General features: G+C 44.6%; 2 protein-coding genes across 2 annotated transcripts in view; both read right to left on the reverse strand.

Moving 5' to 3' along the window:
- Window positions 1–613, reverse strand: part of NLRC5 (NLR family CARD domain containing 5) — a 53426-nt gene extending 52813 nt beyond the window's left edge. Inside the window, exon 1 of the mRNA XM_083751393.1 lies at window positions 437–613. The gene's annotated coding sequence lies outside the window, so the exon portion shown is untranslated. The remainder of the gene's footprint in view (window positions 1–436) is intronic.
- Window positions 614–1806: 1193 nt separating this feature from the next.
- Window positions 1807–18265, reverse strand: CETP (cholesteryl ester transfer protein). The gene is made up of 16 exons (XM_083751470.1): window positions 18022–18265; window positions 17672–17786; window positions 14928–15062; window positions 14534–14604; window positions 14179–14266; window positions 12351–12420; window positions 11549–11609; window positions 10485–10576; window positions 8504–8683; window positions 7642–7692; window positions 7306–7476; window positions 6445–6512; window positions 5882–5924; window positions 5064–5133; window positions 3577–3662; window positions 1807–2521 (listed from the first exon to the last, which is right to left on the reverse strand). The coding sequence occupies exons 1-16, from the start codon at window positions 18143–18145 to the stop codon at window positions 2447–2449; spliced, it is 1500 nt and encodes a 499-aa protein (XP_083607596.1). The 5' UTR covers window positions 18146–18265; the 3' UTR covers window positions 1807–2446.

Consider the following 18265-nt stretch of genomic DNA (forward strand, 5'->3'; position numbering starts at 1 on the left):
CAGGATACTTGGAAACACCTGGATGTTTGGGAAAGGCGATTTCAATCGCGTGTGCAGACCACGTGCACGTTTCCCTCAGTACAAGACTTGCATATCTAGGATTAGAGGTTTCAAGATTTCAAGGCACGCAACCACCTTTTGCTCTTTCTACAAATTAAAATCCTCTTGCGTCGGTAGGACTTCCCAGTAAGTAGCCTTTGCACCGCTGCATTTCTCGCATTAAACTCCTCAGACAGGGCTTTTCAGGTTTGAGCCCGCGCGCCTCCTTTCCTTTGCCATTTTCCAATACACTCAGAAGAAAAGGCAAAGCCGCCAGGGAGCCCTGCGAGTGGAAATCAGACAAAAGCGCCATCTCGTGGCCAGAGAAATCCCACCACTGCAGGAAAAACCAGAAACTCAGTCCGCTTATTTCGCTCTCTCCGAGGCTCCTACATACCTTCGGCAGTAGGAAGGCAGTCATTCTCCTTCGGAGCGGCCAGCAACCCACTTTCTCTCCCTAGTTTACTCCATGTCTCGGCGCGGCAAGTGCAACGCAGCTGCCAAGCGGCCAGCTCCAGCTGCATGTCAGCCTGGCGGCAAGAGCAGCATTGAATCCGAAAGTGAAACTTGACTGGGGCTACTGTTGAAAGGCCGAGCCATAAATAGGCAAGGCATTGCTAGGAAATCATGTGTTTGTAAGGCAGACCAGGCTGCCTGCAGCTCAGCATCTCTGAATGATTTAAGGCAAGCCCAGCCAATGCGCACCAACTTTGCCCAGCTGGATCAGTGCAGGCTTATCCAGGCATGCATCAGCACACCTTCCTGAGGTTGGGCATATACAATTTTTTTAAAAAAAAGAAGAGACAGGTTAAAGGAAACATGCAAAGGGTGAGTATTAACATGACAGGCTTAAGACAGTATCTCTACTTACTGATAATCTTAACACTTTCTTTCTGCTTCAAATTTTCTTTTTGATATTTGTAGATGAATACAGAAAATAACTTTAAAGTTCCATAATCAAGAGTTACATTGAGGCAGAAGGCAGACATCATCCTTTATACTTATGTAAGCAATGAGCGCCTTCCATATTTTCTTGAATGGCTCCATTATCTTTTGCCCCCTGGTTACCCCTTAGTATTTGTGTTGATTTCTCTAAAAGATGACGTTGCCAAATCTTTTGGTACCTCTGGTCGATATTTATGTTCTGAAGCAACTTCCACCTGCTCATACAGTCAGAAGGAAATGACTCAACAGTGTGAAGACTTAGATCTCTAGGAATATTTACCGGTAAATTTCTATCTAGAAACATATTAAATAACACAGTTTGGGTTTCTCAAATTGTAGGGGGATCTAGAAGTATTTCCTGGAGCAGGATCTTTTTAAGACCAAGGACTGAGGTATTTTTTATTTGTGGAGGAGAAATGTGAAAAAGGAAAGCTGATGATCTTTCTTTTCTGGAGCAGGATATATTGGTAGGGGAAGTCAGAACCACACAAGGTAGTGGGGTGCTTTTGTTTTGCTTTTGCAGTTAGCTTTCTCCTCTTGTATCTACAACCAGTTCCCATAAAAAAAACTCCAAAGCTCTCCAAAACTGTAATTCCCTCTGCTGACCCTGCCCTCACCAAGACGAGTCAGGTAACCTTATAGAATCGCAGAACTGTAGAGTTGCAATGGACCCAAAATTCACCTAGTCAAACCCCCTGAAAATCAGGACTTTTCTAACAGCCCTTTAGGCCTTTGGAGGTACCTAAATTTCCCTAGTCAGTACCAGTGATTACAGAGGGTTTTAAGTATACAAGGAGGTTTAGACAACAACAGGCACAGCAATGCGGTAAAACAGAAAACCAGGTTTATTTATAGGAAACAAAAGAAGCACATGACATTCAAATGAAAAAAGAAAGAAAGATTTCCATAATTTGGTGGAAAGGTGTCCTTTCTCTGACCCAGAGTGGTCTGAGAGAGCAAGACACTCAGCTGCATAGTGAGAAGATTCTTGAGGCCATTTCCTAAAGCTTGCTGTCATTGTGGCAGTTAAGCAATGCACATAAACTGACTCCCAAATGGGGTTTGGGGGCGTCATGAAAATGGAAGCCAGCAAGCCAGGCTCATGCGTTCCCCCTGTGGGAGCTGTTGTCCTGGTTGGAGAAAGCTGATCAAAGCCATCACACATCCTATATAGACGGGCTCAACACTGTAGGGAGGATGTTGTTTTGAAGCACTGTGCTCCAGCTGTGAAGACTCAGCTTCTTGTCACACTAAGAGCCAGGGATTCCCAGAGCTTTTCCAAGAGAGTTTATCCTGCAGGAGACAGTCAAGGAGAAAACTCGCAGACAGCGCCTCAGTCCTGGCAGGAAATCCATCTGGGATCGCAGGGAAGGAGATGGATGTAAATGGGCCGCCAGCTCTCTTGGGCATCCAGATTGCTCATACACCTGGATCACCTTTATTTTTCTTTCTCCTCTTCCTTCTACAAAGTAGTCTTCAGAAACTCTACAAGCAAATGGTGTGGGAAGCCAAAGTCCATCTGGAGAATTAAGTGTCCCTAGGTGGGGGGGGGGAAGTGCAGGATGAAGTGGGCAAACTGGAAAATGTACAGGGCAGTAGGACACACCTTTGCCTACAGGCAGGACAACAACTGATAGAGCAACAACAGAAACATCCAGCCCAGTTTTCGGGCAGGGAATGCTCTGGGCATCAAAAGTGCAAAAGTGTCAAACTCAGTGTAGTGCAGAAGCACTACAGTTGGCCAGGGCCGGCCACCCCATGAGGCAAGGTGAGGCAGCCGTCTCGGGGGCAGGCTTTGGATGGCTGGGAGGGGCAGCAGATCCAGTCTCCAAGGAGTGTGTTGCTTATCACTTGCTGTGCTTATCAGCCCCTCCTCTTTCCGGTGCTGTGGGCCTGGCGGCATGTGCGCACATAACAGTGGGTGTGGGGCAGGTGGGCACATGGCAATGGGTGTGCAGTGGAGGAGGAGAAGGCAGGGCAGCAATATTTGTTGTGCCTCTAATGGCAAAACATCCAGGGCCGGGCCTACAGTTGACACACGCAGCCTGGGACATATCATAACAACAACAACAAATCATTTATACCCCGCCCATCTCTGGGCGACTCCCAACAGAATATTAAACACACAAGAAAACATCAAACATTAAAAACTTCCCTAAACAGGGCTGCCTTCAGATGTCTTCTAAAAGTCAGATAGTTGTTTATTTCCTTGACATCTGATGGGAGGGTTTTCCACAATGCGGGTGCCACTACTGAGAAGGCCCTCCTTCTGGTTCCCTGTAACCCCACTTCTCACAGCGAGGGAACCGCCAGAAGGCCCTGGCAATAGAGGTGGAGACGCTCCTTCAGGTATACTGAGCCAAGGCACTTTTGACACACTTCGACTATGAATCTGGTACAGCAGTGTGCTTGTTTTTGCACCCCGCTGTACTATTGGCTCAGGAATCTGTCTTCCAAATAAAATCAACCCTTTTATGGATGCCCTGGATTTTCCACTGCTATGGAAGGGCCAAGCACAAAATATTTTTGCTGTTTGGTCACTGACATAGTGCTGGGTGATATATAAGCCCCAATACATCAAACTGTACTTGCCTTTTTGGTTACTATCTCAGGATCAATGATGTCGAAATGGTTGAGTCCTTTGCTGCTCAACAGGAAACTTATGTTCCTCTCAAATCCTGTGAAACCAAATTGAACCAGATTTGTCTGATGTCACAGTAATAACCGTGGTTTGCAGCAATGGGTAAGTAGTGGTGGTTGTTTGGGGCAGGAAAGTTTTCTGGGACTGATGCTAACATTTATTACATTGCACCTGCCTCCCATGAAGCTTGTGCAACATAATGAGGCAAAAAGTCATGCTCTACTGAGATGTGTATAATTTAGGTCCCACCCTGTCTTTTTATTGTAATTTGTTATAAAATAAATTAATTTTAAGATTGTATTTTTAAATTGCTGCCCTAGGATCTCGTGGTGAAAGGTGGGTAAGAAATGGAATTACCACCACCACCACCATTTAGTTTTACAGAAGCGGGGTCCTTCTTGGGGAAGGCTGTAGCTCAGAGGTAGAGCCTCTGCTTGGCATGCAGAAGGCTCCAGGTTCAATCCCTGGCATCTCCTGGTAGGGCTGGGAAAGACTCTGTTCCTGAAACCGTGGAGAGCTGCAGCAAGTCATTGCGGACAGTTCTGAGCTAGATGGGCCAGTTGATCTGACACTGTATAAGGAAGCTTCATCTGTTTTCGGGGTCATAACTGAGTGGAAGGCAGGGGCAGGGATCTACTATGAAACTAAGTAAACTTAATCTTCAGGGGCCCTAATCCTGGAGGGGCCCCAGAAGTGATTTTAGACCACATTGCCATATATATATGTGTGTGTGTGTGTGTGTGTGTGTGTGTGTGTGTGTGTGTGTGTATAATGGGTCTAGAAGACACCATTTGAGTCACAAGACTCAAATGGATTATTTTTGTTGTTGTATATATTTCAACAATCCCAAAGTTTGAGAGTCAGTAGCACAGATGTTGAAGAGGTTGTGGTAAACAACCCTACCGAAGAAGAGAACAATAGTTTCCTAGACCTCACTGCTGGTAAGAGGTCAAGCTTCAGGGACCCACAAATATAGGTCTGCCACTGGGGGAAGGGCACATACTTTGTGTGCACAAGGTTCTAGGTTCAGTCCCTGACATCGCCAGATAGGCCATGAGAAGAGCCTGCCCCTCTTTCCCAGGGAAAACCTGCTCTTTAGTGTTAAATCAGAGCAAACATCCATCCGGAGAAAACCCGAATTACCATTTGCTTTGATTGAGCACTAAAGAGCAGTTTCCCCCAGGGGAAAGCAACAAGACAAGAGGAAGTGTGGAGAAGCCATCTGTGTTCACGCAGGAGATCTCAGAAACAGAGCAACAGGGGGACTGTATGTTGTTGGCTCAAAGGCCTGCAACTTGGGTTTTTTTTTAAAGAGCCCTGGGAAGTCATTTCTGAGCCAAGTTCCACTGAAGTGAATTCCCTCACCAACACACTTGTTTTGCTTTCCTGCCACTCAGGACTCAGAGCTGCTACACTGACACGTAGAAAATCAACTCACTTGATACCACTTCTGGGATCCCAGCAACTGAGACGATTTTCTCCAAAATGTGCTTTAGAGTTTCATCATTCTGAAATTAAAACGTTGCAAGCAAAGTCATTAATTGCAGAAGTCCTTATTGTTATTACTAGTTCATTATTTCTACCCCTGCCATTGATATATGTGGCATTTTACAACATGCTTCCTGGGGCTGATGGAAGCTGTACCCCAAAATATTTGGGGTACAGATTGGGGAAGGGCGGACCAACAATTGATTGTAGATAGTGGACAGTGCAACCCTATGCTTTTTAAAATATAGGTATAAGCATATCCTTAATGAAGTTTTCTGTTAATTATACAAACAAAATATAATACAGTAGCTGAAACAAAATATGATTTGCGCTTCTGCAAAAGGCTTTGTGCTGTGGGGGATGCAAATATCTCCCAATGCTTCAGTCCCTGGACAAATTTGGTTGTTAAAGCAGAAGATTGTTTTATGGTGCCAAGCTGGGCTTATCTTGTGTGAACCCCTGTCCAGTTTTCCCAGCAGCAGAAGGCAGAAGAATTGTGACACTTGGCATGCGCGTTGCTTTGAAATGCTAAAACCCTTCCCATATATTCTTTCAGCAATTCTCACAACAACCCTGCCAGGTTGGATACTCTTTTGGTATTTATCTTAGTACTGATGCTACTGCAACATCTTTGGTTGATAGATTCACTGGTACATCCAGAGAATATTTGACAGGAAATTGGTGGAGCAAAAATTAGCTTTGTGGGAGGGGGGAGATTAGTTTCAGCTCAACACTTTAAGCACAGAAGCATGAATGCTGGATACTCACCACAGCTATATCTGCGGCACGTTTAAGCTTTTTGATCTCTATCCTGTAGGGAAATAAGAAGCCAAGTGTGTAAGCAAGTGTGAGCAGGCATCTTTCCCAGCCCTTTTTGCATACCCAGGAACTCTAGTGGCAAAGCCACACCCATTTATTTAAAGCACATGACTTTCCCAAAGAATCCAGAGAACTACAGTAGCCCTGGACCCCCAGTTCACAGTACCCTTAACAAACCACAGTTCGCAGGACTGGGGGGGGGGGGGCGTCGCATGTTTTAAATGTGCATTGGGTATACTTTAAATGCATGGTGTGGATCTCCCTTAGATGCTTCCAGGTGGCTTGTTTATTCAGCTTTCTTTTTTGTGAGGAGGTTATGCATGCTTGTTCCAGGCTTCTCAGGGCATGTCCCTGGCACTTCTCTCATCACAAAAGGTCTGCATTTGAGGGTGCCAAAACCAACTTTAATTGTGGCACCTGAGGCTGCCAGTATGTGATTGAATCCCACCTCAAAACAGTGACCACCAGCAAGCCCCCATCCTCTCTCTGCACAATGGAAGCGCAATACGTACATGGCCTCGGAGTGATGCAGGTATAGGTTTTTTTGCATATACGAAGCTTGGACTGTGACGGTGACTTCCTGCAGGGAGGGAAAGGCAGAACGGAAAGGTTTGTGAGTGCATTTAAAGAAACATAGAATGCATTATAAATCACGACTTTATTAGTTACTTTGGTTACATTAAAGAAATTTATAAGAAGACAGAGAAATGATGGTAAATTTATTAATAGCTGCTCTTATGTTTATTAGTAAGAACTGTGTGTGGGACAGGAAATAAATCACGTCTCTTGATGAATGGATGATTACAGATTTACAGGAGATATTTAAAAACTGACCTATTAAGTTAGAACACGTCAGACAATCCAACAGCTGATTTATTGAAGAATTTAGGGTTTTTAATTACATGCTGGGGTAATAAAAGTTGAAAGCAGCTGAGAAATCAATGAGAATTCACAGGGACACTTTTCCTACTGTCCCTCTCCCAGGTGAGATGTTCTCTTTATGGCAGAGCTCCTGAGCTGACTGATCCAGCAGTGCTCTCTTCCTGATTCTCTGAGCCCACCTGCATCCTAACAGAATTGTAAGGCCATAGCTCCATGCAGGAGCATCTGCTTTGCACCCAGAAAGTCCCGGGTTCAATTTACAGCACCTCCAAGTAAGACTGAAGGAGATTTTTCCAGAAACCCCAAAGAGCCCCAGCTAACCAGTGTGGACAATACTGAGCTGGATAGACCAAGGCTTTGGCTCTGGCAGCTTCCTATGTTCCATGATGCCTGCTTTGTTCCACATCACATGCGCTTGCAAATGGTGGCTGATTTGTGACCAGTGGGCCTTTGGCTCCTGTCTCCAAAATGCAAACTGCAAATTCACTTACCTTTTCGAAATACAAAGCTACAGAGGGGGGACCTTCGCCTTGCAGAGGAACACTGAGTTCCACAGCCACAGATGACTTCACAATGGTTCCTTCGGGCTGGAGGATAATCTGAGGAGGCTCAAGGCTCCACACTTTAGCCAGGGAGTCGTTGTAGGAGGCACCCCGAAAAATCTGGGGGGCATAAAGACAGACATAGTGTGGCTGCTGATGCCAAGCAACAGAGCTTGATTTTAAGAAGAAGAAGAATCAGACTTGAAAATAGTTCAGGCAATATCCAGGCAATACCATGTGCTACCTACTCGTCAAATGATAGGTTGGGATTTGGTCAAAAGTTACCTTTTGCACAATCTCCTGTTGAGTTTTCAGCTCTTCACTTTCAAACATTTCCTTTAAAAAAAGACGCAAAAGATGAAGAAGTAAAATGTACTTGTATTTCCTAGCATCACAGAACTGTAGGGTTGGGAAGGGTGCAAAGGGCAATCTAGTTCAAGCCCTGCAGTGTGGGAATCACAGCAGTTCTGATGTACTAAGTTCTACTTCTATGCATGGAATCATCATCACCACCACCACCAAGGTAGGTTACAGCAAGATTAAAATCCGTGAAAACAATATGCAATCACGAATTGGGTGGGTGTACACACACACGCATATGGAAAACTCAAGTGAAGAGGTGAATCTTCCATCATATAACAAAAACAATGAATGTATCCAATGCACATCCCTAAAAAGGGAAATTCACAGCTTATGTGTCCCAAGCGCAAGAAGAAATTGTATGTTGTCTTACACACGTGGAATATATAGAAGGTTGGATGGGAAAAGCAATGAGTTGAATGAACATTTGTTTGTTTCCTTTGCCCTCCTTAAAAGGGAGCCCCTTTTGAGCACTTGATTTGAGCCGGCAAAAGGGACTAAATCAGCAACTTGGGTGATTAGAGGCTGCAACTAACCCCAAGCACCACCACCTGACCAAGAGGGGAACTACAGGGTGGTCATCCACACTAGCAAGAGAGACCCTGATAGGCCAGAGTGGGTGAGGTGAGGTGCTGCGCCCTGAATCCCAACCACTGCCCCCCTATAAGAAGCTCCCAGGCCCAACCAACTGGGTGAAACTGGTCTTCTTGCTAGCAGCAGATGACCACGCCTTGCCATCCAAACCCCACAAGTGAAGCCAAGTCAAATGGCCACCTGCAAAAATTACCTTTAATTTTCCCCCTGTGAGTGTTAACTCCAGGCGCTTATCTAGAAAAGCTGCCAAGGCCACAGAATTGAGGACTTGGTCTGAAAACCAGAAATAGACCATTTTGGAATCAGTCAGCAGAGACGGTGTGAAGGCAGAGTCATGGAAGATGCCTGAATGGTTCTGGTACACGACGAGGCCCTTTCAAGAGAAGAAAATGTGAGTGGGCTTTATAAACTGCAGATGTTCCTTGTGTACCTCTGAGGATAGGGGGCTGCTTCTTGCAGAGAGGCAGGGCTCCTCCAGACTGGAGTTTCTCTGCAACATTCCACTGACACAACAATAGTGCATTTGCAGTGGATTCATTCTGGACCCGCCACACCTCATTTTGCTGTATTCAGTCTTCTGCGATACTTCCCCAGTGTAACAGCATCATTGACATCTGGAGGGGTGACCCCAGTGCTACAGAGCAACAAAAATGGGACACACACAACACAACCCACAACATTTGCAGTACGAAATGTTTTGTGATTTCAGCAGAAAGTGATGGGACAGACACTGAATTGGTATGCCCCCAAAAAACATTTGTAAGTGCAAAAGGGTTATTGAAATGTGGGAGTCACACATAAACACCTCAATGTCTAGAGGGACCGACAATCTCTGTGTAGGAAAATGCATCCAACACTTTTGCTTGTGTTTGGAAATTAAAAAAAAAATTAAACAAGACACTTCAATACCATGCAAGAACAAAATATAAAAACAGCAGAAGTGAGCGCAAACTGAAATTAAGCATACACAAAGTACAAACCCTCCCTTTCTTCACACCCTGTGGGCAATCTTGGCAACAACTGTTCCCTCTTCACCTGGTATTTAATTTAGAAAAATCACATAGCATGATCGCTAATCACCTCATTAACATCCCATGTAGTTAGAGGCCCCAGGGATGATGCCTCATGCAAGTGATGAAGTAGCAGACAATAGTCCGGAAAAGCTTGTGCCATAATAAGTATGTTTGTTTTAAAGAAACCTTGCTGTTGTCGTCATATTGGTTGGTGACAGGACCAGCCCAATATATTTTGGCACCTGAGGCAAACCACAAAATGGTCCTCCCCCTGGCCAGGGAAGAAGGGGTGAGTTGAGTTGAGTATCAACACCAGGAACAAGAAGGAAAGAAATATCCAGATCAGGATCTGCTGCCCCTATGGACCCTGCCACCCGAGACAGTTGCCTCACCTGGTCCCATGGGTGGGCCAGTCCTGGTTGGTAGAAACACCAAGACTTCTGCTGAATGGGGCATTGTGTGGACACTGGGAGAATGACGAGTTCAGAATCATAGGACGGAATCATCCACCTTCCACAGGAATTGCATGGAACTCCTGTATTTTTGTGACTGGGAAGAAGGCTAGAGGCATATTAGACCACAGGTGGGAATCGCAGTCCTAGAGGACAAATGTGGCCCTCTAGGCTTCTCTCTCTAGCCTGGTGGGGGCCTGCTAAGCAACACCCTCACTGGCTCTCCTCCAGGACTTCTGCCTCATCAAGATTGCCTTTCCACTGCAATCCTCCCTCTTGCTTGCCTCAATGAGGGCAGAGAGGTGTATAAACCTCTGGTGTCCATTGCTCCACCCACTTTTACCTCTGGCCCTGCTCATCTTAGTCCTCAATTGTGTTTTATATTAAAATGAGCAGTTAAGTTCCATTAGTAGCAGCATCTGTCCTTAACTGGAAGCCTAAGAACACCTCTAGTCAACACTCACACTCTACATTTAAAGCACATGGCTTTTCCCCTCCCCTCCCCAAGAATTATGGGAACTGTCATTTTATCCCTCAGAACTACACTTCTCAGCACCCTTAACTACTGTTCTCAGGGTTCTTGAGGGAAGCCATTGTGTGGAGGTGACCTGGCTCTCACCTGCAGCAACTATAAAGAGGCAGGGTTTGCGTCATCAACAATTGCCCTTTCCTTCACACAGGGAAGTTTATTTTGTGGGAATTGTCTTACCTTGTGGTGCGATTCTATGTAATTTGCTTTGATTGCTGGAGATGCGGTCACAGAAATATCTACTCCGATATCCCCATCTTTAAGGAAGTTGGCTACCAGAAAATTAAAGAGTGAGCTTTTAGAATATGTTGAGGAGTCTACTAAGTTAGAGCCATGGCCCTTCTAGTCCAACGTCCTGTTCTTACGGTGGCCAACCCAATGCCTGTTGGAAACCCGCAAGCAGATCCCAAGCACAAGAGCGCTCTCCGCTCCTCCTGTGGTTTCCAGCAACTGAAATTTGAAAGCTGTGGAGGCAGAGCACAGCCATCTTAACTAGTAGCCATTGATAGCCTCTTCCTCCATGAATTTGTCTAATCCTCTTTTAAAGTCATCCAGGTTGGTTGCCATCACTGCCTCCTGAAGGAGCAAATACCACAGTTTAACTATGCTGAGCTGCATGAAGAAGTCTTCCTTTTATCTGTCCTGAATCAGCTTCATTTGATGCCCCCAAATTCCAGTGTTATGAGATAGGGAGAAAAACTTTTCCCTAGCCACTTTTCCCATGTCATACATAATTTCATAAACTTCTATCATGTTGCCTCTTCTCTAAATTAAAAAGTCCCAAATGCTGCAACATTCCTTCCTAGGGAAGTTGCTCCATCCCCTGGTCATTTTGACCTAAATGTCATGTTTTTGGCCATGTTTTGGAGCCATGGAGTTGTTTTTGGTGAGGGCATTTCCTCGTGTTCAAGCAAAGCATGACCCAAATGCATCTTATTCCCTGCAGGATACTCCCACAAGTCTTTTAGAATATAATACTCCATTCCTCACATGGCCAGTGGGCCTTAAAATTAGGACTCCAGGGAGATTCGGCAGGCAGCAGGATCTGTCCCAGCCAACCCTGCTACTTTACTTTTTTCTAGTTTCTAGCTAAGGACATTTGAAATCCAGTTGGGTGCAGATGCAAAGTGTGTGGACTGAAGTGTAGCCCTGAAGACTATAGCAGCAGATTATATAGACCATGTGAGAGCTTTTAATAAGAATTTTTAGAAATGGAACAGCAACAAAAGTGGTCGGAGATTTACCTGACGTCTCATGCACATAATCTGCCAGTAGCTGTGAAATATAGTTAATTTCTTTACACACCTGTAAAAGAGGAAAAGAGATGTTCAAACACATGTCTGGGGAAAGGCTGTAGCTCATTATTGGAGCAACAAGCAGATGATCCCAGGTACAGTCTCTGGCATCTCTTGCTAGGGCTGGGAGAGACCCCTATCTGAAATCCTGGAGAGCTGCTGCCAGTCAGTGTAAGTAGTACTAAGCTAGATACTAAACTAGATGGTTTAGCTCAGTATAAGGCAGTTTCCTAGATGACTGACAGATGGATGTGTGAAGCAGCACCATTGAATAGTATTGTGTGAGTTGGGACAGAGGAAGAATTAAATTCAGTTCACATCTAAACACAAATTTATGAATTCACGCTTTCCAAAACAACATGCAAAATGAAACACAAACAGCCTCCAAAATTCACACTTCTCAAGACTTTGCAATGCAGTTCTCCAATCAATGTGTACAAAAAATGCAATGCTAGGGCAAATGCATATTTTTGTGAAAATCACCTGGAAATATGTCCCTAGTTTAAAAGGAGATTGAGGCAGAGGTTGCAGTCTGCAAGGAAACAGCAAGGACGTGTTTCCCAAGGACTTGAAAGCTAAATCCTGAATCACTTTTTAAAAGGAAAGCCAGATAAATGATTGTTTCATTAAGATCATGTAAATTAGGTCTTTCCATATCTTCATTTGCCAAAGTGCAGCCTGATTAATCAATTGCCCAGCATGCATGACATTTAACAGACATCAGCCCTGTGTCAATTACCTTGTCTCTTACCTGGTTTTTGAGAACGAGCTTCAAGGTAAACGAGATGAAGTTTGTAAAAAGCTGTTTTAGCCATCCTGGGCTGCATGGAGAAAGACTGGATGTGAGCTCAAGAAGTTCATTATTACAACACATTTGGATTTGGATTTTTTTTGTCCTACACTATCTAATGGGCTATAAGTGAGCTACAACATAAAGAGAAAATCTAAACATAAAATCCAAATGCAAAGATGATCAAAATGCTAACTATCAAGAGCACCTTTCATCTTAAAGCTTCCCAAGTCTAATTCACCCTGGAAATTGGAAGTCAGGGCAAGCAAGTAAGCCTTGCAGAGCACTGCCTGCTCTATCATTAGGCAAAGTGAGGCACCTGCCTCAGATAACAGAAGCTGTGGGGCTGGGGTGGCAGACTCTTGACTGTTCCTCATAAGCCATACCATTCCTCTGCCCATCGGTCACAACCTGCCCTGCCCTACTTAACTAGCCTGCTGCCTCAGGTGTGGTGGTGTATGCAGGCCCATCAGTAGTGTTGAGGTCAGATTCAGCTGTCAGTCTAGTGGACTTCTGGGTGTGGGATTGGGAGGGGATGCCATCTTGTACTTTGCTCTGGGCAGAAAAATGTATTGGGCTGTCCTTCTTAATAAGGTTTATCTTAAAAGATGCTCAAGGCCAGACTTGAGGTACTGCTAAACACACAAAAAATTAGAATGTCTCTCTGTTTTTGTTTTCAAGCAGCAAATGTGGAACCCTCAATTCTGAGGCAGAATTTCAGTCAGGACCAGCCTGTAAGTGTGAAACCTCCCCTTCCCATGCAACAGGATCATGAAGAAAATGCCCTTCTTGTGGGATGTGGCATCACTGTAGCAGTCAAATACAACATTTCCTGTTTGCCCAGAGTGGACACACAGGGGGATGTTACTCCAGCCAGGAGGACTTCCTGTCACACCTGTCTGGAGCATCCCCCCCCCCCCGCGTGAGACCAGGTAGATGGTCATGACCCTGTAAAAGGGCCAGTCACGCAGCCACCTTCCTCTTTTGCTGCTCTCTTCTGATACTGATGCTCTTTTGCTCTGTGCTGGCTCTCAGCCAGCAGCGCATGGGTTCATTCCCATATGAGATGAACTCAAACTCTCTTCTGTAACTTCAAGTTAAAGTCTACCTTCAGGGAACCTACTGTGAACTGAATGTAAGTAAACTTCTTATCATTACTTTTAAGAAAAGAATGTTGTGTCTTTATTCTTTTTAAGTGGAACAAAGGGGATTTACCAGGAATAAACCCAATCTGGACAAGCCAGACTGGATTGCTTAAGTAAAGAGATTCAAACGAATCCACCAACTAGCTTCCTGCAATATACAGGGGAATGTACTCTGCTACTGACTCACTAGTGTGAGTGAGAAAGGATAATATTTAATCAATATGTCCTCTCCTACTGTCCACAACATTCCCACACCTATGCACAGGTTATTAATTGAAACTACTACCAATGATGTGTTTAACCTTATGGGAAGTTTGGCTTTTAGGCTTCTGATTTCATGGGTCAGCAAAATGAGAGGTTGATAGTGGCAGCTACATAAGACTACACAAGGTAAGACTGTAGCTTGCTGATAGAGCACACCAGAAGGTCCCAGATTCAGTCCCCAGGGTAGGGCTGGGAGAGAACTCTGCTTGAAACCCTTAAGAGCTGCTGGTCAATGTGGACAGCACTGAGCTTGATGGGCCAATGTTCTGGCTCAGTATAAGACAGTTTCTTATGTTTCTAGCCTGATGAATATGGGAGTCTTTCAAGTGAAAGTCAGGCACTACTAAAACCTGGTGTGGATTTCAAATAATGAAGCATACTCTTTGTCTCCTTGTAGATGCAGGGTCAGCTTGTGGAAAGTCAGGTAACAGTCTGAGGTGTCCACTATCACACGCCCGTCATCCGACACTGTCCAATAGAGAAGCAAATGCCTCAAGTTATTAGGAACCAGGAGTCAGTTGGGTACTCCCTTCCAATAGATTTCCCCAGTTTTCCAGGAAGGGGATAATAAACTAGAGATAATAAACCAGACTTCACATCACAGGAGAAACTGGCTTTCCTTAACCCCTCCCCCTGAATCTCATCTCAAGGAGACACCCACCTGCTGCCTCTTGCATATATTAAGCCTTTGTTCTAACCAGTCTCAATAGCCAAGGATATTCCGCAACTACTTACACAATTTAACGTTTATCTGCAGATCAATGGATGACTCAATTTCGAAGTCAAAAGAATGGATGAGCTTCACCCTGTGACAATATTTTTAACAATGATAATCACCAAACAACAACATCTGTTGCAGAGGTGCTCTCAGACAGAATGTCAGTGTGATATTTTGGGAACATGTGGAACACAGGTAGAATTAACCAGGAAGGATGGCATTTTTGGAACAGAGCACATGCACTGCTGCACACATTAGGCTCTGTGCCAGCCAATGTTGTGCTGTTCAGATGTGATGCAGTCGGGGGCTGTGTGGTAAATGCAAAGCTGATGTTTCCATTTTCACACCTTTATCACCTCCCCCCACAACAGGACCAAACTGGCAGGTGCGGACTTCTCTGGAAATACTCACAGCCAGCCACCCACGTAGCCATAGCTGAGGGTTCCTTGGAAGGAAGCAGAAACATTCTGAATTCCGATGTCGATGGCGTCGTCCTCCTTGAGGTCAACTGTGGTGTTTTCTATCGTCAGTTCTCCAATATGGATGCTGCAAAAGGGAAGCAAAGAATGGCTGGCTTAGTACAATTGAAGCAGGCTGGGCTCTTTCGCTGGAAGAGGCACATAGACACCCCCAGGTCCCCTTGGGATCAGATGCACTCACTGACCACATCCAAGCCCTCCCATTGCTAGTGTAATCCTGCATGGTAGCTTTAGCTGTGGGTCACGCACAACACATCATATATGGAAGTGACACAGTCATGGTCTAAAGTCCTGCACATCTTATCATAGCCTTTGGCACCAGCCTTCCCTGAGCTTCCAGATATTTTCGACTGCAGCTCCCATCAGCCCCAGCTAGCAAAGAAGCGCTTCTGCTTCCGAGTATCACATTCCTCCAAGTGTTTGCCTCCTGCATTTGGTGAGCTTCCTCTTCCCTAGATACACCCCCCCCCCATGTCACTCTTCCAGGACAGGCTGCTCTGCTCAATCCAGAAATTAATAATCAATTAAGAAAAAATGTGGATAGGTGGGGCTGAAGCTATTACACCTTCTCTTCCAGCAAAGCACCCAGCTCACACTTGCACATTTCTTTTCTCTCTCCCTTTTTAAAAAAAAACATATGTGTTGCATTGAATTTCAGTAAATATATATTAAGGGCAAACAAAATGTGGAGTACCATCATTCAACCACATAACAGACATATTTTCAGTATGCGGTACTAAAATAAAGAGACAAAATCTCTCCATATGAGTAGTTGTGTTGCAGGTGGTTTAATTGGGAATGCAGATTTATTGGCATAGGAAATGAACAAAAACCAGGTAGCACCAAAAGGTTATTTTGTTTTGTTTTGTGGTAGCTTGATCTCTTACCATTATGCCATGCTGTGTTAAACATTCTGTTAAAGCTACCTCCCAAATCATAGCAAGCCAATTTGTAAAGGCAGACCTGAACAGTTTCCCATCTTGCAGCAATTCCCATCCTTCAGCAGCTAGTAAAATGCTACCAGGTATTTGTGCATGAAGGAGATTGGGGACCCACTTCTTTCTCTTTTTTTACTATCCATTTCTATGAGGTGCTGCTGCTGTTGTGATCCAAAGCATGGGCTCAAACCTAGTAGCTGAAGACCACCGAGGAGCAGATGCTTGAGGAACTGGAGGGCTTCTGCCAGTTGGAATATACAACACCGTTATCTGGCAAACAGTCTGACCTGGGATATGGTGCAGCAACTTTTTAAGAGCCCTATTTTAAGGCAAGGTGAAGGCTGGCAAAGAAATTGGACCTAGTTCATATTTAAAGGCAAATCTACCAAATGTGCACTTTCTGAAACAAGATGCAAACCAAAACCAGACCCATCCTTCAGAATTTGCAGTTTTACGAATTTTGCAATAAGTTCTCCAAACAAATAGTGAGAACAAAAATGCAAACACAAACACACACAATTAGCACATGTTAGTGAAAATAACATACAAAAAATGCATTTTAATATAAAAGTGCATGATAAAATGGATAAGGGCTGATTTCTGATTTTAACATTTTAAATGGTTTCATGGTATTATTTTAGATATACAGTGGTACCTCGCAGTGGTACATACGCTTCAGGTTACATATGCTTCAGGTTACAGACTCCACTAACCGAGAAATATTACCTTGGGTTAAGAACTTTGCTTCGGGATGAAAACAGAAATCGTGCTCTGGCGGCACAGCAGCAGCGGGAGGCCCCATTAGCTAAAGTGGTGCTCCAGGTTAAGAACAGTTTCAGGTTAAGAACAGACCTCCAGAACGAATTAAGTACTTAACCTGAGGTACCACTGTAATTGTTATAAATAGCTCTGTCCCCACCCCCAAAATACTGGTATTCTGTCTTGGTCACACCACACCTGGAGTACTGCGTCCACGTCTGGGCACCACAATTTAAGAAGGTTATTAGAAGCTGGAACATGTGCAGAGGAGGTGTCCAAGATGATCATGGGTCTGGAAACTTAGCCTCATGAGGAATGGTTGAGGGAGCTGGGCATGTTTAGCCTGGGAAAGAGGAGACTCAGAGGATATATGATAGCCATCTTCAAATATCTTAAGAGCTGTCACATGGAAGATGGAACAAGCTTGTTTTCTCCTGTTCTGGAAGGCAGGACACAAACCAATGGATTCAAGTCGCAAGAAAAGTGATACTGACTAAACACCAGGAAGAACTTTTTGACAGTAAGAGCTGTCTGACAGTGGAACAGACTCCGATGAGAGGTGATAGACGCTCCTTCCTTGGATGTTTCTAAGCAGAGGCTGGATAGTATGTATTGTATGATCTAGTTGAGATCCCTGCATTGCAGGGGGTTGGACTAGATGACCCCAGGGCCCCTTCCAAATCTACAATTCTATGATTCTATTATTTAAATCATTTCTATAAATAAATTATATTTGGGAAAAATATTTGTAAAATATATATGCTAGGCAAAAGTGTGTATAAAATGTTTGTTTTAAGAGAATCACACTAAAATGTTGACAAATAATCATAAGGACTTTTTTTGTTTAATGGCATACATATGCAGCTATGTGGAGAACTGAACTTGAGACTAGGAAAATGAGAAACTCAGCAAAACAGAGCTAAACAGGTTTGCGATGGGAGAGATATAAATAAGGGAGCTTAAGTAGAGCCACACTTACTTTTTCAATCCAAAGGCAATCTTCCCAAGAAACCGGACAGACTTCTCCCCCTTGATGTCTGGGTAGTCTGCATGCTGGAAGGCTGTCTGTATGACATGAGCAGTTTTCTCATTGACTGCCAAGAGAGAATGTGATCACAGCTGTGAGGGACAAGGGTGCTATCAGCAGAACTGAATTCACCCCACAATTCAGCGCCAGCATGCCAACACAGTGCCTCCAGAGATGGCTGGGGCCAGTGAGAGTCATCGGTCAAAACATCTGGACGGCACCAGATTGGGGACAGCAAAAGCAAAGGTAACTGATATTATAAACACACACGGGGAGAGAGTGAGAGAGCTGTGACGACTTACGCACTAGTACAGCTGGCTTCGTCATTCGGAAGACAACACCCGCGTCGCTGTAAGATGATGGCTCAGCACTGCAAGCCAATGAGCTGCTGAGCAGACTCACTAACATAATCAGGATCCTTGCCATCCTTTTCTGATACTTGCCAAAGGCAGAATGCCCTCGAGCTGCAAATCCCAGGAGCAACCGCCTTCCACTGTCCCCACCAGAAAGGTAGCTGCCTCCCTTGTACTCCCCATGGCTCTCTAC

The sequence above is a fragment of the Podarcis gaigeae genome (genome assembly GCF_964106915.1).
Source record: "Podarcis gaigeae genome assembly, chromosome: 8".
Lineage (NCBI taxonomy): Eukaryota > Metazoa > Chordata > Lepidosauria > Squamata > Lacertidae > Podarcis > Podarcis gaigeae.